General features: G+C 49.4%; 7 protein-coding genes across 7 annotated transcripts, besides 19 other annotated features; 3 read left to right on the top strand and 4 right to left on the bottom strand.

The window, feature by feature from the left end:
• Positions 1-238: 238 nt before the first annotated feature.
• On the bottom strand, positions 239-2,273 carry pbs2 (mitogen-activated protein kinase kinase PBS2; the record flags this gene model as incomplete). Its single annotated transcript, XM_001268659.1, has 2 exons — positions 239-631; positions 696-2,273. 2 exons carry the CDS (start codon positions 2,271-2,273, stop codon positions 239-241), a joined length of 1,971 nt encoding a protein of 656 aa, XP_001268660.1.
• Positions 2,274-2,297: 24 nt separating this feature from the next.
• Positions 2,298-2,335: a microsatellite.
• A 135-nt stretch (positions 2,336-2,470) lies between these two features.
• Positions 2,471-2,496: a microsatellite.
• A 293-nt stretch (positions 2,497-2,789) lies between these two features.
• Positions 2,790-2,832: a microsatellite.
• Positions 2,800-2,823: a microsatellite.
• A 97-nt stretch (positions 2,833-2,929) lies between the features above and the next one.
• Positions 2,930-2,965: a microsatellite.
• Positions 2,934-2,964: a microsatellite.
• Positions 2,966-4,210: 1,245 nt separating the features above from the next.
• Positions 4,211-4,244: a microsatellite.
• Positions 4,245-6,301: 2,057 nt separating this feature from the next.
• ACLA_019400 (Auxin Efflux Carrier superfamily) lies at positions 6,302-8,242 on the top strand (the record flags this gene model as incomplete). The annotated part of the gene is made up of 4 exons (XM_001268660.1): positions 6,302-6,590; positions 6,649-6,815; positions 6,872-8,115; positions 8,170-8,242. The coding sequence occupies 4 exons, from the start codon at positions 6,302-6,304 to the stop codon at positions 8,240-8,242; spliced, it is 1,773 nt and encodes a 590-aa protein (XP_001268661.1).
• Positions 8,243-8,316: 74 nt separating this feature from the next.
• Positions 8,317-8,337: a microsatellite.
• Positions 8,338-10,252: 1,915 nt separating this feature from the next.
• Positions 10,253-12,671, top strand: ACLA_019410 (putative choline kinase; the record flags this gene model as incomplete). Its single annotated transcript, XM_001268661.1, has 4 exons — positions 10,253-11,199; positions 11,256-11,775; positions 11,832-11,975; positions 12,036-12,671. The coding sequence occupies 4 exons, from the start codon at positions 10,253-10,255 to the stop codon at positions 12,669-12,671; spliced, it is 2,247 nt and encodes a 748-aa protein (XP_001268662.1).
• Positions 12,672-12,874: 203 nt separating this feature from the next.
• Positions 12,875-12,906: a microsatellite.
• Positions 12,907-12,972: 66 nt separating this feature from the next.
• On the bottom strand, positions 12,973-14,047 carry ACLA_019420 (putative 26S proteasome-associated ubiquitin C-terminal hydrolase; the record flags this gene model as incomplete). Its single annotated transcript, XM_001268662.1, has 3 exons — positions 12,973-13,786; positions 13,847-13,941; positions 14,006-14,047. 3 exons carry the CDS (start codon positions 14,045-14,047, stop codon positions 12,973-12,975), a joined length of 951 nt encoding a protein of 316 aa, XP_001268663.1.
• A 638-nt stretch (positions 14,048-14,685) lies between these two features.
• Positions 14,686-14,714: a microsatellite.
• Positions 14,713-14,746: a microsatellite.
• A 202-nt stretch (positions 14,747-14,948) lies between these two features.
• Positions 14,949-14,978: a microsatellite.
• A 791-nt stretch (positions 14,979-15,769) lies between these two features.
• Positions 15,770-17,706, bottom strand: ACLA_019430 (putative C6 transcription factor RosA-like; the record flags this gene model as incomplete). Its single annotated transcript, XM_001268663.1, has 5 exons — positions 15,770-16,810; positions 16,862-16,898; positions 16,959-17,186; positions 17,242-17,544; positions 17,597-17,706. The coding sequence occupies 5 exons, from the start codon at positions 17,704-17,706 to the stop codon at positions 15,770-15,772; spliced, it is 1,719 nt and encodes a 572-aa protein (XP_001268664.1).
• A 1,156-nt stretch (positions 17,707-18,862) lies between these two features.
• Positions 18,863-18,897: a microsatellite.
• Positions 18,872-18,896: a microsatellite.
• Positions 18,898-19,025: 128 nt separating the features above from the next.
• Positions 19,026-19,068: a microsatellite.
• Positions 19,058-19,100: a microsatellite.
• Positions 19,101-21,818: 2,718 nt separating this feature from the next.
• Positions 21,819-22,066, top strand: ACLA_019440 (uncharacterized protein; the record flags this gene model as incomplete). Its single annotated transcript, XM_001268664.1, has 2 exons — positions 21,819-21,905; positions 21,983-22,066. 2 exons carry the CDS (start codon positions 21,819-21,821, stop codon positions 22,064-22,066), a joined length of 171 nt encoding a protein of 56 aa, XP_001268665.1.
• A 907-nt stretch (positions 22,067-22,973) lies between these two features.
• Positions 22,974-23,230, bottom strand: ACLA_019450 (uncharacterized protein; the record flags this gene model as incomplete). Its single annotated transcript, XM_001268665.1, has 2 exons — positions 22,974-23,024; positions 23,108-23,230. The coding sequence occupies 2 exons, from the start codon at positions 23,228-23,230 to the stop codon at positions 22,974-22,976; spliced, it is 174 nt and encodes a 57-aa protein (XP_001268666.1).
• A 1,332-nt stretch (positions 23,231-24,562) lies between these two features.
• Positions 24,563-24,591: a microsatellite.
• Positions 24,566-24,590: a microsatellite.
• A 278-nt stretch (positions 24,592-24,869) lies between the features above and the next one.
• Positions 24,870-24,902: a microsatellite.
• The last annotated feature ends 444 nt before the right edge of the window (positions 24,903-25,346 follow it).

Raw genomic sequence — 25,346 nt, forward strand, 5'->3', positions numbered from 1 at the left:
TAATAGGTAGGTGATGCAGGTCCAAAGCAGAATGACGACAGTAGTGGTGGTGATAGATGGAGTAGCACGATTGATGCAGCGAAGGACTGCCCCCCGACGGCGCCTGCGCCAGCATGTCTTCCGCTCGTGCACTCGATTTCATCCAGTCATGATCAAGAGAGGCAAGCGTGTATATAGCAAACAGATGATCTAAAGAAGGAAAGAGCTAAGGGTCATGAGAATGAAGAGGTCGTCTGGTTCATGATTGTGCAGCTAGGTGCGAGGGATCGTCAAGCAGGGGACTGCCGGGCACTGCATCCAACGCAACTGCATGCAACGCCGGTTTCTCGGGGTGCGGCAGCAGGCCCTGTTGGCGACGCTCGAGTCGCTCCTTGACCCATGCAGCAACTTCTTCATCCTCCGTAACCGTACTCGGCCCTGGATGAGTATCGGGCTGAGGCACAGGTGTCTCGTCGGCGCCATTGGCCTGGGTAGGAGGCTTCATCAACGGTGCAAGCCAAGGGTGCCTGAGTAACATGCTATACGAAGGACGTTTGCTGGCGTTCTTGTCCAGGCAGGCACGGATAAATGACTGCGCCTCTTCTGAATATCCGGTCTCTGGGAGAGTGGGTGGGTCTCCGTGCACAATAGCCTTGAATTAAGGTCAGTAAAAAACTTTCGAAGATAAGAGAGATCGCGTAGCAAAGACAACTCACATGCAGCTGGCTGAAAATGTTGTTGAATGTCTCCGGAGGATACGGGTATCGACCAATAGCACATTCAATCAAAGTCAGTCCCAAGCTCCAGATATCGCTTTGCACGCTGTACGTTCCACCGCCAGGCGCCCCGGATTGCTGCACGCCACCTCCGGCAATCCGTTCGGGGGCCATGTAGCTCTGACAGCCAATGTTCGTCTTGGCGATACTCGCCACCAGATTCCCGCTCACACCGAAATCGCAGATCTTGATCTGGCCCCGGGAGTTGACCAGGATGTTGGTAGGCTTCACGTCCCGGTGAATGATGTTGTGATCGTCCTTGAGGGTTTTCAAGCCCATCACGGTGGATAGCGCAACTTTTCGAAGGATGTTCTCCGGCATGCCGTCCTTGTAAAGTTTATCGATAGACCCTCCATCCATGTACTCCACACACATGTACACTGCGCCTTCCTGGAAGAAGGCCCCGTAAAAGTCGATGATAAACGGTGAGACGCAGCGATGGAGGATATCCAGTTCCATAATGATCTGCGCGAATTTGTTTTCGTCGAGTTCCAGACGGATCTCCTTCATTGCCATGATGTATCCAGAAAGGTTGTCCGGCGGTTTTCCGCCGGCGCTGTTGTCATTGTCGGATCCCGCTGGGCGACTGATGACTCCACGCAGCCCCATACCGGGCTTGCGCATCTGTGGTCGGCTATGTCGGACTTTGTACACTGTGCCGTAGTTACCCTTGCCTAGCTCATCCAGGCGCTCAACCTCATCCAGCGAAATGCTGAAACTGTGGCCCGACGAGAACTCGACACCGCCGCCGTGGAGGATAGCCTTGTTCTTGAAGTTGAGTGTTCCCGCTTTTGTGTCGATGTACTCCGAGTATTTGCTGAACGCTGACCCTCCAGTCGCATCCGAGTTCTGGCTGGATGAGTTATCGGCCGGCCCACTGTTCGAGCCGGTAGCATCCGACAACTTGAGTCCAGGCTTCATTCTTTTCGCCGCCAGTCCACCGGGTCTGGGGGACGACGATTGGGGACTTGAGGCTCCTGGAATCGAAGGGGAAGAAACCCAGTTTTTGGTATTCGGGCGCGCTGTAGGGGGGAGGCGTCCGGCAAATGCGCCTGCCAACGGTCCGTTCATCACCGACGGCGACTGGCCCGCCATAGGGCCAGGACTCCCTGACGCACCCGATCGGGATGTCGGGATTGTTCCGGTGGAAACCGCATGGGGTAGATGCGGGGGAGCGCCCTGCCGGGAAAGGGAGAAAGCTTTCATCTTCGCTAAAATATCCTGATTCAAGCCACCGGGCTGTGCGCCACTCATCGACGGGTGTGGGCGACCAGCGGTCCCCACGCCACGCCGAGCGGCATTGACCTGGCCGAGATGTGTCGAGGAAGCGGTGATACCAGCAGTCATGTTGCGATCCGGTCGCAAAGACGGTATCGAGGCGGAGGAAGGAGGGGTGGTGACCGAAGGGGAGAGATCATCGTCGATGCTAGTATCGGACTGATTATCTTGGTCCATTTGCGAGGGGGGGACCTCTGCGAGGCGATCTTGCTGCTCGGGCCCCATCGTAGTTGCGCTCATGATGAAAGGCGTTGGGACGACAAGGAGGGAGGGGAAGGGGGAGAGAGAGAGAGAAGAGGGAGGAAAAAGATGCCGTTCCCAGGTAATGTTCAAGCGGAGGACGGAAAACTCCAGAAACCGATCATGAAAGGAGAAAAGGCGGAGGCGGGGAGTTCAGATTGAGCTGCTGGACCTCGTGAGTCAGCCAAAGATAGGGAAAAGAAAGAAGGAAAGAAAAAAAGAATGAGACGACGAAAATCCGCATATAGATTCTTATCGCTGAAGCAGTTGTTCTCCTCCTGTCTTGTATGTAGAAAGCAAGGCAGATTGTCTCAACGCGGGGCAAGGATCATACCAAAAAACAAGGCACGGTAGAGCCACAGGCTAAGAAAGACGCAAGTGGCACAAATACAATATCAAGACGTCTTTCCTCTTGGACTTCAGCGTAATGCTTGAGTGGTAAAGAAGGGGGAAAGTAGAGAAGCAAATGAGTGAACTGAAAAATGGAACAGATGAGGAGAGAAGACGCATATGAAGGAGCGAGACGGAGAGAGAGAGAGAGAGAGAGAGAGGGAAGAGATAATAATAATGGATAGTTTAGGTAAGGGTAAGGTTGATAGATGGTTAGGATTGGAGATGACAGCCGGCCTGGGGCAAATCAATAATAATACCAATTAATTGTTATGATTATTATTATTATTATTATTATTATTGCTTGCTGTTGTCCATAGTTAGTTAACTGGTACCGGTACTGCCACTAACTACTATCAACTACTTGGTGGTAAACCAACTCGACCTTGGGAAGAACGTGTGGATGGTCGAAGTTTTTTTTTTGTTTTTTTTTTCCAACTGCCACTGTTACTAGGTGCCCCTGGGGGACTAATTTCGAAATCATTTATCTAGTTTGCTTCCGATGGCGAAATGCGATATATCATTATTAAAATTGTGGATGTGCAGATGAGTAGAGGCTTAGTCACTCATCCACGCCATGAGGATGTGGTATCTTCGGGTAGAGGAAAAGGGATGGTCAAAAGTATGGATGATCATGGACATGAGGTTCTCTGTAAGAGTCCATTATTGGATAAGTTGGCGGGAGGAAACACCAGCCAATACTCTGTTGAAGGTTTCAGATGCTCGCGAAAATCACCCCAGACTTCTGGCTTGTTTTGAGAGGCTGAATCTGAATTCAACTGTACCAAGATAGTCTACAGTTCCAGCGCAGGAAAAGCTACTTGATATCATAGGATTCGAATAGCTGCATTCCGATACAACATTCTCTTGTCATACAGACAATGACATTGATCGGTTGCCCTTCAGCACAATTTCACAATACCTCCTGTGTCAATCTACCCATGCTGGATGAGCCGGTTCAACCGACCCATCCGACTGTACCGTCCGGACATGAAACTGGGAATCCAGATCTGGTTATGCGGCGGGCTACGTCTGCCTCTTTGATACTACGGAGTATACCTGGGTTAGGTAGGTAGCTACGAGTCTGGGTAAAGTATGGATGTACTCTGTATGTAGATATAGCGTTCCATCACCCATATATGTCCCCTTGGTGACTTGGGTCCTCTATCTAGCCTTACGGAATATGACCGTTAGGATTCAACAGTTGGCCCTTGCACCATCGTTGATCATGATTACGATTAGGTAGATATCTATCTAGGCGAGCATTGACCCATTGATGTTAGTCTTATCTTCTTTGAGCTATGGATGTCGTTGTGGTGCCTCATATCTTGGTAATGGCCAAGTTGGTTCTTGATTTTGAGAGGACATGCCAACCCCACACTACGTCAGTCCAATCTGGACAGACATGATGATAATGATTGATCGATGCTATGGCGGGCATTTGGGTATTTTCTCGGATCCGATATCAAAACTTGCTTTCATCATAGCGATGCTAAGGTACCTAGGTACCTAAGTAGATTACTTCCTCTAGTCACTAGGCTTCAGTCAAAAGAAAAGAAAAGAAAAGAAGAAGAAAAAAAAGTACAGGTAGTCGATTGATACCTTAGCTACGGAGTACTAGTAATTAAAATTTGTCTCCCCGTCCATATAATCCATACATCGTAGTCCATAAAATTCAAAGGGAAGCCTGCCATTGGCGGGTCGGAGAGGCCGTATCGCCGATCGCTTAAGGTCGATACTTTGAGATGGTAAAAAGTAGAGAATTCTAGTTCCCCCGTTTGTGGCGCTGTTGGGTGGTGGATGGTGCAATCATGCAATACTAAATCAAGCGCGAACCCAGGAACGATTGATACTAATTGACCGTGATAGGACTGCGATCTGCCAATTATCAGCAGAGGATCGGGATGGAGGCAAATTCCGCGGGTTCTTGGTGTAGCACTAAAAAGGCATCTGCGTATTCGGATCAACAACTTAGGCATCACTGTCGGTTTCGATTCACTAATCTTGGGTTTTGTTGAACAGTGCAAATCGAATGCGAAATCCTTATTTGAGAATCGGACCGGGATCGAAAACCTTTTTGAGACATTGTTGCGCTGCTTGCGCATGCTTGAAGGAGCCTATCTACTATTGACGAGTCAAGCCCCAAAGGTACAGTGTACAACATAGTACAGAGTACATGGCATACATCACCTTGTACAGAGTAGCTCTTCCAAAGTTCAAAACCAGGCTCTTATCCCTGTCAAGTCGTCGCGTCCTGTCAAACAACTAATTAGGATAGACATCAGAATGGGCAAGTGATGACCTTATATCTACATATTTGACGGAGTATCTGCTGTCTATTCTTCCATCCTTTGTGTTGAATTCGTACTTCTATCTTGTACCTGCAGGATCCATTCCCTTCGCCGATCATGACGTGATGGACTGAGGCTTCAGGGTATTCTCCTAGATAGTCTTACATAGTCTCCCATCTCAAGATTATTCCTCCTAATTGAGTGTGTTAGACAAGTATCCGACTTTGTATTCTCTTGACTTCGAACTGTTTATAAGTACAGAGGGGATAAGTCCAGATGAAGCTTAAACGTGTTCCATCTCTTTTGGCTCTTGAAGAATGCGCCCAGTCCACTTGTGTGACACTAAAAACTCGTTGCCAAGACCCTGATAAGGAGTACGAAGTACCTAGAGGGCTACCAGTTGGTGAGATAAGAGGTCGCACATCATGATCGGAACATCGACTCAGCAATCCCTTACACATTATAGTGTTTATATGCGCCTCAACTAACCTTTACCCAAGCTCCATATCAAGATACTATTAATGCGTGATGTTACTAAAGCAGAGTCCCTAAATAATAATAGATACCTAGACGAAATAGAAACCTACAGGCTAGAGCAAAAAGTAAGGTCAAGATTGTCTCGTGCCTTAGGTTAGTTTGCTTGGATTTCCAACTAGACCAATCAGAACAGTCTACTGCGCCATTCCAGAGCATTCCTACCGCTGAGTGGATGCTTGGCACTTGATTTTGCGTCAGAAGTGGCTGATAGGTAATGATGATGAAGATTGCTGCGAACAACTTCAGTCGACAAGCAAACAGTAAGGTATCCGGGTTCTGAAGAGACTCAATAGAGAACCAATTATCGAACACTATACTATAGAAAGACTAGATAGTCGTTATATCATCACCCTCTCATTCTGGTCACCTGAAAATCTGTCGTGCAAGTCAACTCTGTGCATTGCTGGATCATTTCTTGGCGCTCAGCTCTCTAAACTCTCGTATCTCAGCGGTTCGCCATCCCAACACTGCCACAGCAAGAGCTGGCTCTGGACTTCCAGGGATCTCTTCCTCCATTGTCCTACATCTCACTATTAATTGTTCACTACTGTTCCAACAATCTCACCTCGTTATACTATCTCGCTGCTCTCCATTGAACCTCCTTTTCTTCCTGCGCCGAAAAGAATCCTCCTACTGGTTCCGCTCCCCCAGCTCTGTCGGTTTTCCGCGCCGAGAAGCTCAAATCCTGTCTCTTCCTTATCTACGACATCACTATTCAAAGAACCCATCGGCTTCCCGCCACCGGACAGAAACATTCTATTTGCTCATCCTCCACGCTTGCGTGATTTCGATAACAGCTCCCCATTATTTATGGCCATCTTTACGTCTCCGACAGCTCTACACAATGCCAATTCTTTGGTGTCCCGCCAGTTCGTGACCCAGATGCAGTCAGGTGTCATAAACCCGGGTGTCCTTCAGAATGGCGCTCATCCAAGCCATCCCTCCTTCTTTCATCTGGTGCTTCTCGTCTTCGAAGCGGTGCTGGAGGTCATCTGTGTCAGCTTGCCGGGTTACATTGCGGCAAAACAGGGCATGTTCGACGCGGAGGCTCAAAAGCTCGTGGCTAACTTGAACGTTACGCTGTTCACCCCGTGTCTGAGTACGTAATTCACTAACATTTGTGTGCAATTGAAAGGACTTGGGCTAACTGTTTGGAGTCTTCATCAAGCTCGGTTCCCAATTGACGGCGGAGAAACTTACCGATCTTGCCATCATCCCTTTCATTTTTATCGTGCAAACCATGGTCTCTTACTCCTGTGCTTGGCTCATCTCACGATGCTTCGGCTTCAAAAAGCGGCCAGCCAATTTTGTGGCTGCAATGGCTGTATGTATTCCTGGAAGATTGCCCGCTATATCGGTGTCTAATTTCTCTGTCTATAGGTCTTCGGCAATTCCAATTCTCTTCCCATTTCCCTTGTCATGTCGCTTTCGCAGACCCTAAAAGGCCTTCACTGGAACAAAGTTCCGAACGACAACGATGATGAAGTGGCAGCGCGCGGAATCTTATATCTGCTCATTTTTCAACAGCTAGGCCAGCTCGTACGTTGGAGTTGGGGTTATCACATCCTGCTCGCTCCAAAGGAACGATACCTGGAAGCGGCGGAAAGGGAACAAGGCGCCGCGCGAATCGAGCAAGGTCAAGCACGCTATAGCGACAATCCCGATCAGGGCGATCCAGATGAACCGCTTATCAGAACACGAAGCTCAGATAGTCTGACTGGTCACGCAACGGGCTCGGCTGGCGACACCGAGGAGTTTTCTTCTGGCGAGCAGACTCCGGTAAATGTGCGCAGTTACTCATACGCGAAGCTACCTGCTCATGCCGATGACCACGATGATCCGGACGATCCGCCGGCTCTCCTTGGGCCTCCTCCTCGCGGACAATTCCTTCCACGTCAAGCCACCCGAGGGGATATCTTATGCTTTCCTAATATCGAGCTATCGCACGAAGGTCATCGCCATAAAAAGGGTCCGTTCAAGCGATTCAGAATATATCTGCGCGAACGTCTTAACCGCATCACGGACGCTATCGGGCGCTGCTGGGAGAGGAGCACAAACGCCGTGTATGATCGTCTCCCGACTAGCGTTCAGAAACCTCTGTCAGTTTGTGCTCGCGGGATCAGACGATTCTTCCATGGTCTCTGGGAGTTCATGAACCCTCCTCTGTGGGCAATGCTGGTGTCAATCATCGTCGCTTCGGTACCCTCCTTGCAGCATGTCTTTTTTGACGAGGACACATTCATGAACAATTCAGTCACCCGGGCCGTGAACCAGAATGCTCAAGTGGCCGTGCCTTTGATCTTGGTGGTACTGGGAGCCAATCTTGCGCGGAACACTTTGTCTCAAGAGGCGTTGGAGGATATGGAACATCCCAAAGAAGAGAAGAAGCTGATCATCGCTTCCCTCGTGGCGCGTATGCTCCTGCCGACCTTGGTCATGGCTCCATTTATTGCCTTAATGGCGAAATACGTCCCTGTCAGCATCCTGGGTGATCCGATCTTCATCATCGTCTGCTTCCTGCTCACAGGCGCTCCATCCGCTCTTCAATTGGCACAGATTTGCCAGATCAACAATGTATACGTCTCGGCCATGTCAAAGCTTCTGTTCCAGAGCTATGTTGTTTGGTACGTTGTTTGCCGTTCGGGATCTCTCAGAAATGATATACTAATGATCGCTAGGATTCTTCCCTCCACTCTGATCCTTGTCATGTGCGCCTTGGAGGTGGTCGAGTGGGCCTCCGCTTCCGCCTAAAGTGTTTTTACGAGATACGATGACCACAGCGCTATGATATTTATTCTTATAGTTTGGTGTCTGGTGTCTGGTTGTTTTTTTTTTTTTTTTTTTTTCCAACTCCCTTTCTCAGATGCTTGTTTTACTACAGAGATTGGTTGCAACAGGGACAGAGATACCAATGGTTTTCGTCAATTAGGTAGATTTACAAAATTATTCTTCGACGGAACTAGTTGTCCAGGGAACTTGAAAATCACTCGGGCCAGTCTTGTATCATATCGAACTCGTATCTCATAACCACAGTAGACAGCCATCAAAAATTGCGCCATCAGGAACGTGATCCTGTCTTGGCGGCCTTATAGACCCGGTGTTGTTCAGATCACACAAGATTCCAATCCCTTCCTTGTATTGCCCCTCTCTTCTCTCACAACATCAGACCGCAGATAAGTGGAAAGAAAGTGTCCTTGCAACCGAATATCCAGTATGATTTCCAGAAAGAGCAATCCCTATGCGACAAATCTCAGTATGACGAGGATGGTCCCCCGCCTAGAATGACTGGGTGAATGCCCGTTTCTCACTCCCCACGCGACAATGCGGCTCCTGTACCCCAGAGCGACAAGATCTCAAAGTTGGCAATCATTCGATATAGTACCGGTATCTGCAAGATCCAGGGGCAAATGATCATATCGGTTGTTTCATTCCTGACTTCTTTGTATGTCTGGCGAATGCTCTATCTACCATTAAATCTTAACTCCTGCTGATACCCGCTTTCGAGCATCAGGTCACTCGGTATCAACCCCAAACACCCTAGACAAAATGTATATCTATCTAGTCGTTCCTGGCTCCCTGGCAAGCCACTGGTCCGGGGCTAAGCAAACATTGGGGTTGCAAAGGACGGTTGTTTTCGGGAAAGGGGGGGGTTAAACCTCGCACGATTGATTGCAATGGGCTGCTTCTATTTTCCGGGCATCTCATGAGGTGATACCTGAAAAGGGAAAATAGTCACCTGAGGCCACCAACAATTTCCTGCCTGATAAGCGACTTTTGCCACTTGCCTTTTTTTTTTTTTTGAATCTCTTCTTTATCAACCAAGCCAGTTTCATTATTGACATCGATTGCACCGTCTGAATCTCTGTGACATTCTATCGACATCCAGTCAACTCTCATCTGGGGAAAAAAAAGGTGCTTTTCCACCAGCAACATCCACATATATCCACTCTGGTGGGAATCTGTCAATCATCATTGCTCCATACTATCTATCTAGACCATCGGCTCCCGACCGCTCCCAAGCCCCAACTCCCAAGTCGCAAGTCTCAACCGTGTTTCTTGACTCTTTCTGTTGTCGACTCCCCACTTGACCGCTGTTATCTTCCTTTTTTTCTTTCTCTCTCTAGCTTGCTCTGTCCTTATCATTATCGTACTAACACAAAGCAACCGAGGCGATTCGTGTCCACTTTCAACTCCTTTTTTGCTTTCATATGTTGTGATCCGCCAGTGCTCAAGCCATTGGAGTTTGTTCCCCCTTTGTGGAAATCCTTGGATTGACATCAACCACAAGTGTGTGTGTGTGTGTATATATGTGACAGATCTGAGACATCTTTTCTCTTCACCGTGATCGAACTCTCCCTCGTCTCATTGGGGTCGTCTCCAAACCTCCAGGACCGCTAGACATGCCCTCCTTCACCGACCTAGGCGATGATTCGGGGCTGCGCACTGAAGGTAGGTATCTGACTGTCTTCAATTCGGATTTTTAGCCTCCGATAAGCTTTTTATTTCTCTGTCGTTTGTATCATTTCATTGGATCCCACTTGTAGTAGTCAGTACGCTGTAGTACGCTCACCATGCATCAATCAATGCTCGAGACAAAAGCAGCTCCGCGTCACATGAGCTCATGTCCCATTACCTATTTGCAACTTTCTACCCAATGCAGCAGCCTCCTATGATCAGTTTCCTCTTGACTACACACTTGCCACGAAGTTTCTCCGACTTCGAATTCACTCTGTTTATCAAATTCAATTGGCATGATTCACTATGGCGCTGGAATCTGACCATTTTCTAGATGGATTAAAGCCAATCTCCGGAACTGGTCTGAATATCCCATCTTTTCAGAAGATCCTAGCGGAAAATGGACAAGCAAGCCCAGCAAGTCCGGCGGCTGAAGGAAGTCCTGCCAAGCAGCACCGTGCTTCCTTCGCCAGGAAAGCTACTGCCCGGCCGCCGTTGCATACCACATCGCACACCCCCAGCGTTATGAGTGAACCCCGAACTCAGACTGAAAAGGATCACAGCGCGAAGCATACCGGCACCGATCCTCGGGACAGTCTCTTTCATCAAGTGTATGAGTGGCTTCAACACGAAAAGGCCAAGCAGAAGACCTGTAGATCGAGGTTGACAGGCACTACCCAAGGTACCGACAGCGATGGCGACGACGATTATTATGACGGTGTCCTACAGACAAGCACATTTCCTGGCGGCGAAAGCCCACCATCTCTCGACAAGCTTGAAAAGATCCTAGTACGGTACGCTGCATTGCGAATTGAAGGATCTGCACCTGGTCACTCCCATCGGGGCCCCACTCGGAAGCGTTCTCGTATCCGTGGGCTGCGGAGAGGCTCTGTGTCCGAGTCTGACTATTACGACGTCGACGCAGCGGCTCCCAGTGTGGACGCCCTCCTTGATAATTCCAAGACGCTCGCGTACACGGGAGGCAGCGCGGAGGATGGTGGTGAGGCTGATGATCGACGATCGAAAGACCGAGAAGCTTGGTTGACTTTCAAGAACGAGATTGCCCGTCTTGCCATCACCCTTCGGCTGAAAGGCTGGCGCAAGTTCCCCCAGGAGCTTGCCGGAGAGATCGAAGTAGTTCGCTTGAGCGGTGCGTTGACCAACGCCGTGTATGTGGTCAATCCGCCGAAAGCCCTTCCTCCACCCAAGGCTGAAGACGGATCGTTTTCCCTGATTCCCCAGAAACTTCCACCGTAAGTTCTCCATGAGCTCTTTCCAGGGGGGTGAATCTTAACATGTTTTGTGATAGGAAGCTTCTCCTGCGCATTTATGGTCCGCAAGTGGATCATCTGATTGACCGGGAAAATGAACTGCAGATTCTTCGCCGTCTGGGCCGAAAGCATATTGGGCCTCGAGTACTGGGAACCTTTAACAACGGCCGATTCGAAGAATTTTTCGAAGCTCGTCCGTTGACGCCGAAGGATCTGCGGGTTCCCGACACCATGAAACAGATCGCGAAACGTATGCGTGAGCTGCACGAAGGCATTGATCTGCTCGAAGAGGAGAGAGAGGGAGGCCCCGTAGTTTTCAAGAACTGGGACAAATGGGTTGATCGCTGCGAACAAGTCATCAACTGGCTAGACGAGGAATTGCAATCCGAGCACAATGAGGCAAGAGCAGCTTCCGAACCTTGGCGCCGTCGTGGCTTTGTCTGTGGTGTTCCATGGGCACTATTCAGAAAGGCTGTTGACAACTATCGGAAATGGCTTGTCTCCAGCTGTGGGGGAATGAAGGAGATCAAGCGGCAGCTGGTATTTGCCCACAACGATGTAAGACTGTCCATCTCATGGCCGTTTGTTCTTGTCGTCTAACTGACTGGTTATAGACGCAATACGGTAATCTTCTCCGAATGGAGCCCAGCTCCGAGTCGCCGCTTCTTCTACCTGAGAACAAGCACAAGCAGCTGGTAGTCATCGATTTTGAGTACGCGTCGGCGAACACACCCGGCTTTGAGTTTGCAAACCACTTTGTAAGTTTAATATGCGAAAGAATGAAAAGCGGAATGCAGGCTTGTGCTGACGTGAATCAGAGCGAATGGTGTTACAATTACCATGACGCGGAGAGACCCTGGGCCTGCAACAACAGCCTGTATCCCACTTCCGAGCAGCAACGAGTATTCATCGCCTCCTACCTGACACATAGTCCCGGGGTACGGTCGTCGGCTTCTCCATCCATTACTCCTCTGATGCGAGGGAACACTGCGACCATCACCCCTTTCGTTCCTCTGGACCTCGACTCGAACACCGATGCGGATTTGCAGCGGCACTTGGAGGTTGAAAAATCCCAAGGAGATGCCCTCGAGGCCGAGATCCAGTCTTTGATGAAACAGACCCGGATGTGGCGTGTGATCAACTCCGCACAGTGGGTCGCCTGGGGCATTGTACAGGCCAAGGTTCCCGGTATGGAGGAGAGCGCGGCGGATGTAGCTGCGAAGGGGTCCAATGGCAATGGCCATAGCGAGGACTCTGTCATCGAGGCAGCGCAGGTTGAGGCGCCGGAGCAAGCTGCAGCTGACGCCGAAGCGGACGAGTTCGACTATCTTGCTTACGCGCAGGACCGGGCGATGTTCTTCTGGGCAGATCTGCTTGCCCTGCGTCTTGTGCGGGAGGACGAGCTCCCGCCGCCGATGGTTGAGCTGATCCGGGCTCGCAAGATCGACTACTAAGCGGGGGAAGATGTGACTTTGTGACGGACGCTTCGCTCCGGCCCGATTTAATTACCCATTGACGAACTGATGGTTGACGAAAACGAAGCTCCTTGGTTCTTCAACAGCACTGCGCAGCTCTGCCTTGTTCATGATTCATCACACACTGTACATAGCATGCGTATCTTTCTCTTCATAGGCTTGTGTTTATTAGTCAAGTTATTCATTTTATCCCATTCCATTCCATTCCATTCCAATGTATTTCATGTCACTCATGCGACTTGGTATCAAATCATCCTATCCTTCTCAACCCCTCCACTCCTCATCCTCTCCGAGTCATCAACCTCTTCTGGGTCTCCCCCTTGGCCTGCTCCACCCACTTCTCATACGCCCCGGGCCCCTCCCTCTCCTTCAACCCCACCACCCCCTTGACCATCTCCCCAATAAACCCGACAAAATTCGACCTCCGCAGCGTATTCTCCCAGGCCCAGGCGCGCCTCTTCCGCGCCTCACGCTCCAACAACTCCGCATCGCCCGTCTCCCTCGCGCGCACCCGCAGGTCCCGCACCACAGCCATGAGATTGAACCTCGTCTCGCCCTCGGGATACCTCGCAATGCGCCGCTGCAGCACGCCGATCAGCTTGTCGGGGAAACTGTCGGCGTCGCACGGGCCGTGCGCAATCGGATACGGCCGCAGCCCGTCCAGCTCATACAGCACCCCGCCGACGGGGGTGTAGGCGATGAAATGATACACGTCGCCGTCCTCATCGTGGGGCCCGCGCACGGTCTCGTCGACGAAGGGCGACGCGCGCGCGAACGCGTTGTGCGCGGTGCGGATCGCCTCGGAGTTCGAGAGCGCCTCGCCGCGGAGGTCCGGGGGGAAGCCCGTCGTGAAGTCCTTGAAGGCGCGGAGCTCGGGCCCGATGGCGATCGGGTGCGTGCTGGTCGCGGGCGAGTCTTGGTTGAGGATCACGGAGAGGATGGCCTGCGTGCCGCAGGCGTTTTGGATGGTTTGGGCGGCGAAGAAGAGGTTCTCGGGCGGGTTGGTGGCGTAGGTGCCGTCGAGGGGTTGGGAGGGGGTGGGCGAGGGCGTTTCGCGGATCCATTTGAAGAGGAAGATGACGCCGTAGACGGGGCTGGGGAAGTGGTTCAGTGGGTTGGTTGAGGGTGAGGCCGGATGGGTGACGGGTTCTTACCTGAGGGAGCGTATTGTGTCTGCGTCGAGGGAGATGAGTTCTTCGAATTGGACGTCTTTGACGCCGAGGTTTTCTATCAGGGAGGTGAAGACGCCCTGTAGTATGTTGCTTAGGAGTCCGTTTGTGATTGCAGGTGGGTGAGTTTGTGTCTAGACATACCTCATCGGACTCGATTGTGCTCCAGCCGCCGCCGTCAGCCATGTCGCGGGTGTTTTTTTTTGGTTGAGGGTGAAACGAAAATGAGAGTAAGCAGCGAGTGTAGATAGGAACCGCTGCCAAAGTGACAGGACCTGACGACGATAAGATGATCTGGGAGAGGACAGTTGATTGAATGTGAAAGCTGTTGCTTGCTTGGAGTTGAGATGTATCTGCGTACCTGACCTACGTAAGGTAACCCAAACAGGCAAGTTTGGTTGTGATGCAAACAAGCTTCGACTCCAGAAGTGAACCTTGTCCCATCTCCATCTCTCTCTCTCTCTCTCTGTTAAGCACAGCATCTTACTCGACCTCCAATTCAATTCCCCATTGACACTTCCTTCTCCCTAGATAGTAGCTACTAGCTACATTTTACATTCTCGCTCGAACCCAACTATCATCACGCCAAGAAACACCAGCACCATCCCCAAATATAGTCTAGTCTAGTCTACCCAACCCCAAGAATACCTAACCACCAGCAACTTATCCATCTATCTATCTCTCAACACCATGAATGATATCACCAAGTCTGTATACATCTAAACAATACGAAACTAGCGCCAATCTCCTTCCCCCCCCCCAGTTTTTGGCCCCCGCGGCTTCTCGAACTTAAAAAAACTCATCATAGCTTGAACCCTTAAGGCCCTTTCCTTTCCTTGCCTTGCCTTGCCTTTTCCTTTCTTTTTTTTTTTTTTTTTTTTTTTTCCCGACCCTTCCAGGGAAGGGTCCCCATCTACCGAATACGAGATGTCCCCATTTTCCCACTTCCGAATACTAGTCTCTCTAGATGGTCCTAGTCCGCGGGGTCAAGTTTCATGATCAGCCGCGACGATCATACCCAGGACCCAGGACCCCCTTCGTTAGCGTCTGTGTAGCGGCGTAGCCCGTATTCATAAGATTAGGTTCGGTTGATGTTGATGTTGATGTTGATGTTGATGCTGGGTGCTAAATTTAGGTGGAGCCGAGGCTCTCAAGTCTCAAGTTCTAATAGAACTCTGGAAGAATGATGAGATTGGGTTGGGTTTGGCAGGATGAGTTGGGCACTGCCTCTCTGCCTCTGCTAGATGACATTCAGGTGAGATTAGCTAGTTGGGCCTTGGTAGGTAGTTTGTTTGGGAAGAGGGGGGGAGAGGAGAGGATGAGTTGATAATCACCAGTACAGAACTACAGATAGATGCTGCAGGCTTCTAAATATAGTGGCACGTGGGTGTGCTGGGATCGTCTCCGGATCATCGTCGTGCATAGTTCTAGTTCTCACGTTACGGAAGTCCTTCGTAGAACTGGGATGTGACTGTTTCATACTTTATGGGATATCCTATTTTTATAGACAAAACATTGTATGCAACACATCGTGTAACGAGAGTAGGGTATATTGTCCATCTTGGTAACATCGGATGCATAAGCATCCCCGCATGTTCCTCCAATGGTCGGATAACGTAGTCCTGCGAATCAAACAAGTCATTCGTAGCGAATGTGGGTATGTAGAAAGCTCGAGAGCTGAAAAGAGAAAAAAAAATAGAGATGCAAAAAAAAAAAAAAGCCGCCCTATCACCAGGACAGCAAGAAGCGTGATCTCCCGTCGTACAGAACAGGTTATACATGAGAAGAAAGAAACCTTCTATTCGCCCATGCGCAAGCAGCACCCAAACACGGAACCCCAATCGAATGCGTTTTTTTCGTAGATCCGCTCATAAATGTCAAAAGGAGGAGAGAGAAGGAGAAAGTAAATCAGGTGCAAATGGTTCCGGTCCAGGGTTCCGTCGTCACGGTCAGCGTGGCAACGTGCATCGATTGGGTATCACCATAGAGCCCCAGGCTCAAGTCCAGGGTGCCATCGGCCCGCGGGATGTCCCCGCAGAGCATGTTGGCAAGATAGGGCGGTGCAAAAGCGGGAGAGTGTTGGAGGGAGGTGGGTTCGGAGAGGAGACGAGGAGATGGCGGGTAGAGAATATGTGAGCCCGGTGCGGTCACATACGTCCCTGCAGTATCAAATGGCGAGCTGGCAATCGTTACCGTTGTGGGCGAGTGGAGGGGGGACTGGAGAGGCGGTGTATAAGGCGCATAGGTGGCGGAGCTCGAGGATGGTGAGGAGGAAGATGCAAGGCGATATTCATGATAGTTGTTGTTGTACGGGCTCGGTGGGGTTGGGGAGCAGTGATCGAATGACTGCCGCCGGGACCACTGCAGGCGGCTCTTGTATCTGGCAACGAGATGTCGGGGAAGGTCCATCAGGCTCATGGCCAGCTGCAATTCAGGGCTGAAAGGATCGGCCGAGCTCCTGGTCACGATGATGCGGTAGATCTCCTCCACTGAGTCCACAGATACGGGGCCCAGGTAGGCACCTCCCATGTCTGGAAACAGACTATCCAAGGCCACTCCGACGCCGTAGAACTGGGCTAGAATGGCTAAAGCGCCAATATCGGCATCTCCACCCCGCAGCATGGCGGGAGGGAGCCAAAACAGCCACTCTCGCAACGGCTGGACACGGTCAAAGGCCTGCTGCGGCGTTTGCGACAGAAGGTCTCTCTGAAAATTGCGTACAAATTCGAGCAGTTCTCCGACTCGGGTGTAGTATTCGTGGTTGTGAACGACCCTCTTTCGTACACTCTGAAGAGCAACAATAATCTGATCCAGACTGGCGAGGTCGGCGTCCTGGAACTGGTATCCTGTCATCATGGGCGAATTTGTGCATCCCAAATAACGCTGGTTCTCGAGGAGTACGGCGAGCTCCGACTGATGCTTCCAGATCGGATGCATTGCGTTCAAGACCTTGTCCCGTGAGTTTGAGTTTGACGTCGACCTTTTTGACATAGTACATACCGTTGTGAGACCTTGCTGTAAAGATGCCCATGTTTGCCTGGGGGGGAAAGGTCAGCTCAGCTCAAACCCCATCCGCCGAGAAGATGAATGGACATACCAATCAGATGCTTGCCAGGAGAGCAAAATCGACGCAGCGAGGATCGCCTCGCAGTTTTCTTTGGAAAAGGATCCAATCGCCTTGTGCAAGCCCTTGATGGCAATACCGCGATGGTGATATGCGAGCTGCTTGGTCTCTTGATTGCGTGTGATCCACGCCAGATGAGACGCCGATAGAGTCAAGATCGAGCTCATGACAAAGTCGTTGGAGAGGGCGAGGGAAAGAAACCTGGGAGGCAATTAGAAGGAAGCCCTTGACATCTCATGCGGAGAGTAAATCTCACAGCGGCATCTTCTGAGCCCAGATTGTACATTCTCCAAACCCCCGACGATGCAGATCGATCGACAATCCAATGATATGGTGCACCAAGCGCAGATCGGACCGAAACAATTTGTACCAGGTGTTGCGAGGATAATGCATGAGCTCGGGGAAGGGAGGCACGCCCGTGACGTGCCAATTCTCAATCTCCGTCTCGATCTCTGGTGACATGAGCAGGTCGGGCGTTTTGCGGGCCTTGGATGATTGCTCGCGTGCGATGGCAACGTCCATGTAGTCGCATCGACAGTTGTGCTTTGTGCAATTTCGGCTACATGACGGTCAGCACTCATGAAACGATCACAGGTCGTGGTAGAAGTTACCATTGCGGGAAGGTCTCGTCGCATCTGATGTGTCGTCTTTTGCAGGTAGCGCAGCCATTCCTCGACTTGGTGTGACTCTTGCGAGGAGGACCACCACCGGGACCGGCCATCGTGACAGTTGGAAAGTGAGAGTGGAGATCGGTATCGAGTAGGCTCGAGGTAGAGATGGTTAGCTACCCACGGCAGCCAGGTGATGATGATGATGATACAGCAGATGAGGTTGCGTCGCGATGTAGGGAACAATCAAGTGAGATGAACAATTAGGACAATGGACAAGTATAAGTAAGTTTGCAGAATCCTTTTCCTCTGGCGTAGGAGGCTGAGAAGCAAGATGCAAAGACGGAGATGGAGAAGGGAATAAGGACCGAGGAAACGACGGGAAGGAAGTATATAGTCGATCCGGGACAAGGTTAAAACGAGAAGACTCCAAAAATAACCTCGAGCCGCAGCCCCAGATGGAGGAATGAAGATATCAAGCAGATACACGTGGGGAATACGAGAAAACGGCAGAGTCCCTGGGGGGGGTTTGGGTTTGGGTTTGTGTTGATGGATATAGATGGGGATTTGTTCTAGATATGGAGAAAGGCAGGAAGACAAGAAGTCGTTTGACTGGCGAAACCGGGGGATTAAATCAAGACTAGATAGATAGTTGTAGGCAAGTCAGGACGGGGTTCATAATGCATGCAGCCAGTTTTTTTTTTTTTTTTTTTTTTCTAGTCCCTTTTTTTTTCCCTTTCTGTTTCTTCTCATTCTACTTTTTGTTTTGCAGTAGAGAGACCGTTTTAAGGTGGATGATCCTGTCAAACCAATAATACCTGACCTACTATACCCAAGGACCTGCTGTAAGAATGGTGAGATGGACGAACCATGAAATACAGGTATCAATACGTAGATAAATTGAATTAAACAGTACAGAGTATAGAAATAATACTAATAATAATAATTGAAAAGCTCTTGAGGGAGTCAGGGTCAGGGACTCTGAAGACTGGGACGCCGAGATGCTCGAACGCCACGACGGCGCACCGGTCAGATGCTGATCGTTTGAGAGGGAAATCTCTCCAATGATTTATGATTATTAAGAAAAATCAAAAGAACGGATGGAGGGGCAGAGGAGGACAGAAAAGGACAAGATTCATGGCACCAGATTGAAAAGAGTAAAAGGTTGGATATACTGGTGGGGATAGTTTGACGGGAGAAGCTTTCAAAGGAAGGTTCAGATACAGAATTACATCTATAAAGTACTCGGCAAGATGAGAGGGGAGATAGTATTATTGGTATTATTATTATTATTATTATTATTAGCAGCGGGAGAGGATCAGAGGTGACTCAGGTGAACAATGGGCAGAGACTTGTTGAGGGAGGATGCTTTTTGAGCCTCTTGAGGAGTAAGAATCATCAACAGAATAGAGTTGATAATGGGAAAATGTAAAAAATAAAATAAATAAATAAATAAAATAAGATAAAATAAAATAATACAAAAATACAAAAATACAAAATACCAAAATGACCAGAATAACCTTCCCCCCTGTCTTCAGCTGACAGGGGGTTATCCTAGGGTGCTGCTGCTTCAATCGGGGCCGATAAGTCATGGTCCGAATCACCTTTGAATCCTCCCCCTCCAGCCGGTGGAACCACATGGCAGCAAGAAAATACAATCATGAATCATCAATTAATTATCAACAAGGGATAAATTTTCAGTATTTCAGAATTCAGATTCAATCGTCCCAGAGAGGATCGAGGATTGGAACTCCGAAACTTGTGCTTGGACCAACTATTCAACAGTAGTAGTACTAGTAGTTTAATTGAACGGAGCACAGCCAAAATACTCGCCTGGATTTACTAGATAGACACCGAGACCGAGGAATTACTGTCTAGATACCCCATCGACTAGTCGAATCCACCACGGAGTCAACCAAAGGATGGGGCATCGGCCAGCGAAAAGGGTAAGGTGTCGAACTGTAAGCAGAGAGATAGGGCATCCGAGGGTTGTGTTCCCCAATATACTTCCTTTTTATCCAGTTATCTGTCAGTGTAGATTACCGATTGCTGTTTACTGTCAACCGTTATTATTATTGAGGCAAGATGAGCATGTTCACCTTTCCATTGCTCGAATAGGGGGATGAGACTCCATTCCAGTAGAAAAAAGAAAAGAAAAAAACTTCACCCCCGCGGTAGATGACGAGAATAGCCTAGTCAGCATTTGTGGCGTTTTCTCATGTTTGACAACTGATGATGTTGACTTTGCCTTCATTGCTATACAGTATACACTAATTTGGACCAGTATTGTGTCTGAGCCAGCTATTGACCTTCCCTGGGCTGAATGTAGTATGGACTTCGTTATTTATCAGTCTGGTATTCCATTTCCTTCAAAATTGGCCATGTAAACCTTCTATCCAGATTACTAAATCAAAGGCTCCTCATAGTCCTGCCAAGTCAGCGGCGCTCCTGGAATCCTGTGGTTCTTAAATCCTGCGAGTAGTTCTATGACTATCGAGCTAGATAAGTGGGCACTTGGCAGCGGGATGACAATCATAGTCATAGGCAACCATCGGAGTATGACTGGTCAGGACGGAATCTACACACGTCTCCATCTCATTCGTCACTTCAAGAGCAATGCGATGTCTCTTTATCGCAGAGCCAATGCTGTTCACAAACGATACAAAGCTATGTACGACACATACATAATGTACAATACTGACAATGACACTCCGCCGTCTGCACAAGAAGGCCAGGCGAAGATCGTCCAAAAAACGATGAATTCCTATCTTCTGCTCTGCCAGAGGCTCAGAGCGGCGCAGGAATGCCCTTAGACCCGATCCGGATACATTGAGCGAGAAACGATCAATTTAGAGTACAAGCTATCGAGTCGATGGCAGCTCCATTCCCGAGACAAGAAAAAGGGGTACTTCCTAGTACCGGTTCTGGCATGCTTGATTGGTTTGCTCTGGGCTTGACTGCCTATCGCAATTACACTTGAATCTGTGAAACTCCCAGAGATCGTTTTTGCAGACTTGATATCAAGACTAGGTATGGTCTTTACTGTAGTAGTCGAGACTTCGGAATGCCGAGTATATCCCCCAGACCCCCACATGGTTCTGGTCACGTTTCCCAGCAGGAAAAAAAAAAAAGGATGATGATCTGAGCTAATGAGAGTGAACCCTGTTCCGAACTTCCTTCTGATCTAAAAATTTCAGATGGTGAGCAATGAGCCCCTTCACCCTTGGAATGACCAGATTAACTTGCCGCTTCAACCCGTTAGAAATCAGAAACACAGTGAGCTCCACTTATCGAATTCTATCGCATTTCTCCGGGGTTCTCTCATTTCTGATTTCACGCCTATCCCCTCCAGCCCGAATCACTTCTTGTAGTGACTACTGATCCAGTTTAGTGCTACACCACCAAATTGAGCAAGGGCCATTCTAGGCAATATCAGTCGAGGTCGCAATATGCATGATCAGGACGCAGTCATTCTTGAACAGATTATCAACACCACGAGGCTTGAGGCATACTCAGGTTCTGTAGCACAGATAACTCTCTCAGTCAGATACGTCAGTCATCTGCCACGGATGGGTCAAACATTCAAAATGGAGAACCCAAAGGAGAGTTGTATCCTTCTGGACTAAGCCCTGTAGGGTCAAAAGCGTTTTCCACTGTGCAGCATAATCCAATCAGAGACAGGGACTCAAAGACTAAACTTAGTTAGCCTGGGGGCTGTGAGCATCTGGCGGGAAATCATGATGTCGATGATTCTGCCAGAAATCAGAAGAAAGCCAGCCTACTGTCTACTCCGTCGAGTTGTCGATGAACCGGTAGGCTTAGAAATCTTAGTTGGTGTGAAATACTAATAGCAGCTGCCAATCGTGTAGTTTTATGTATACTCCGTAGATACTCGAAAATTTAGGTGATGAGGGCCTGAGAGACACGCCCAAAGCGTCCCAACACCGTGGATGATCACTGCGGCTGAGCCTTGACCATTTGTTTTGGGTCAACCCGGTGAGGCGGGTTGAAGACCACGAGGGCGGGGCACACCTTAATCAGTCTTCCATTTTATCCTATTCCTACAGAGTACGTACTACGTAGTAGTAGTAGTATTATTATCCAGGGTTTGTATTTTGCAGATTACACATCCACATGCAGTTTTTTTTTCTTTTTCTTGCTACTGGAGGAATCCGCATGCCTCCTGACTAACTTCTCCGTGGGGTCTGTATCCAATCTGTACAGAATGAAGGAATCAGCCGCACCCTGTATGTGCTGCATACAGAAAGGCGTAGGCTCCAACCAGTTCGATGCCTCTGGGCCAATGTCGATAGTAAGTAATAAGTACTCCGTAGTAGGCTACCCATGCAGTGTCTGCCTATCTGCCTATCTGCCTACCTGTCTATATAGACTCTAGACCTGTGGACCTCTGGAAATCTGGACGGCTCTGAGGAAACTGATGGGGCTGGAATGTTGCACAGTTTCGGCCTTTAGGTGCAGACGCCAAGTCGCGCCTTGTGTGTGACAAGATATTCCCAGTCCGCCGGATGAAACTTCAGTCCGACCCCATGTCAGATCGGCGTTAATGAGGGAGGGATTCCTTACCGTCGTTCGTTCTGGAATGGAATAATAATGGATATCTGATAGTTAGTAGTGAAACAATACCTGGGTATTATTTCGGGAGGAACTCGGAAGCAAGGGTCGAAAAAAAAAAATTAGATAGAGAATTAAAAGCGAGCTAAGGGGAATTTTGGTTTGGGTGATCGGAAGGAGAGATGAGAGCTCCGTGAAGAGGCTAATCTAGACCATCACATCCGAATCTACTGTGTATAGCGTTCGGGTCTGGTCGGGTTTGTCTGGTTTGCACCCATTGTTATTGGACTGACTGAGCTAGGTGGTCAACTATCTACAGATCTCTGTCTTCATTTAACATTATGACTCGAAATTGAATGTGAAAAATCACCCATCAGCTGATCATCAAGCTGATTGTTTCGAGTCCTTGTCATGCAGGCCCCTGCATAAGAACATTGCAGGGAGATCTCTTCCCATCCATGCACTGTAACCACGTTTTTCCACCAGAAGGTCGATCCTTACCTTGACTGGTGGTGATCGAGGCATGTATCCATGTGGTTGTTACTGCTGAGATGAAATCATGGCGATATCCCTGTCCATTCCTTGTCTCCTCGGTCTTCACTGTGCTGGAACCAGGTTGTAATTTGTTGACATTTCACATCAAGGATGTTTGTCAGGCTATTTGTGGTGGCGTGAGCTCTGCGATCGAGCCCTGGCAATCCAAATGATCTTTGGAATCTGCCTTGCGCCTTCTTGGGTGATTCAGAGGTGACTCTCCCAAGTTGATAAGGGTAATTGAGCCTGAGAACTTGAGGTATGGACATGGTATTCAGGTATCTGTCTGGTAATCAGATTTCACAATGTGGTGACTACCTAGTACCTAGTACTTACGGAGTACAGTAAACTGGTATAGGTGGGGTGGGCCTTGCACCCTTGCCTCAGATGGCCTCTTCCTAACCATACAAAGCAACGTCGGAGGTTACCGATTCCCTCGTGGCCAATGACATCTACCCAGCCATTCTCCGCATTCGCTTGTTGCTGCCCACTGAGGATCTCAGATTTCCCGTTGGGCCCACCTCGCTCCATCTCGGGCGTGACGAGATGTTTGCTGCGTCCAGTAGGAAGCTCCCCTGCCTTGACATCTTGGCTCCACTGGCTTCGCTTCTCGCGAGATGGCACCTAATCGGGCTAGCCTGGGATCACCGCTTGTTTGGGTCTGTCAACTTTGTTTTTTTCTGGTCCGTCGCAACTCTAAATTGGCTGCGGAGACTGGACACTGGACGGAGTTTGGTTCATATCAGTAGTCACTATCGAGTATCTCGATCCCTTTCCATGTTTTCAACCATAGTACTCCGTATTATTTGATTGATACTCAACGGATTGAGTTGATGAAGCAAGAGTTAGACAGTCGATGGCAATTTAAATCTACATCTGTGGAAATGAAGAACTCGACAAACTGCCCTCCTGATCTAAACTCGGCGCAGTACACACCCTCGACGTACTTTGGAAATTGCAAGGGATGCAAACTGCAAAGTTGCTTACTAGATGGAGACACATGGACACCCCGCCCCATGCCTGAAGCCATGTGGGCTGGTAGGGTCAAGGATGATGGCGATGCAGGCGGACTCAGACTGTCCGGACGTATGAAATATGTCACATACGGTCATACCTTTTGTTCATTTTGCGCAAACCAGCCACTTGTCAGACCTCAACCGACTGGATGACGGGGGAGTCGGGGACCGTTCTCTGTTCTCTATACTGTGTAGTTCGCTCCCCAGACCACCAAGCAACAACATCCTGATCCCCTATCACTGCAATTCATACACACAGTAGTCCGCAATCTGCACTCAGTACTCTCCTCCTTCCAGATTTTCAAAAAAAAAAAACTCGCCGCATCCACAAAGAGTCAGTAGACAGTCGTACTTCCGATCAATCAGATCAGATCCACCACAAACATCCACCCACCAGAGCCTCAACAGCCAACCGCGCCAACAACCGCGCCATACTTGATACTGGCCTCTCCACGACGACAACCCTGCACCCTCTCCCAGCTAATAACAACAGCATTACTCAGTCGACGATTCATCACTGCCTCCCAGTCTCGCCGAGCCGCATCTCGCTAATTAGCCTACTGCCAGTAGACCCTGGTCTGTCGACTAGACTAGATAGATAGTAGGGATCTCAGAAGGTGTCGAGCTTCCAGTTTGATTAGGCCAGCCTTCTTTTTTCTTTTTTTCTTTTTCCCTCTTCCCCCCGTTCTGCAGTCTTTACCTGGTTGGGTGCCATGACGCGAATGCCAAGTCGAAAGGCCAAGCCCGGCTTGATTAGTAGTGAAGCATTGATCACCCATACTCCCTACAGAGCTTGCACTTGCACCGTGCAGACCTACAGATTAGCAGGCTGTAGTCGTCTATAGGCGAAAGAGAGAGAGAGAGAGAGAGAGAGAGGTCGCTTGCACTATCCTCATTAATTATCCACGGACTTCCTAGTAATCGATCCAGCATATCATATCATATCGCATCCATGCATCCATGCAACAACCGACGAATCGCTGATGAATACGACTCTCGGACAATACTCTCCCCCCGTCCATCTTCTTCTTTCTTCCTTCCTGCCTTTTCCCTCCGTGGAAACTGGGAGGTGAAGTAATTCAATCATCCTCCCCCGGAGCATCGACAGCATACGGACCACAAGATGAGCTATCCCCAGAGGAGGCCACATCTCGCGATGCCCGATGCCCGACGCCCGATGCCCATGCCAAAATACATACAACACAGCATTGCAATTACAATCGCACCTTTAAGACGCTGGACGATCAATTTCCCCTTCCTTCCGCGCGCCAAGCCAAGGATTTCGACTGCTTCTATACTTATCCCATTCCTCGGAGTCGGATCTAGACATGGGGTTCTAGCGGCGTTGATCTTCATCTCCACGATTGCCTTGATTGATTTCCAACTTCCAGGGAAGGGAAGTAGTTATGGAGTTGCGAAACATGAGAACAAACATGCGATACGGGGGTGGGGATCCACTGGGGTTAGATAGATCGATTGTTGAAACTTGAAACGCGGAGCTGAGGCCACTTCGTCAAGGTGAGTGTTTTAAAAATAGGTATACTGCCGTGAACCCTACAGGCTACAGGTCCTGCTCAGGCTGCTTCTTCTAGGTCGCGATCCGGGACCTGATCTTGATTGATCAGCGAAGT

The sequence above is a fragment of the Aspergillus clavatus genome, genomic scaffold, assembly GCF_000002715.2.
Source record: "Aspergillus clavatus NRRL 1 1099423829805 genomic scaffold, whole genome shotgun sequence".
In the NCBI taxonomy this organism is placed as follows: Eukaryota; Fungi; Ascomycota; class Eurotiomycetes; order Eurotiales; family Aspergillaceae; genus Aspergillus; species Aspergillus clavatus.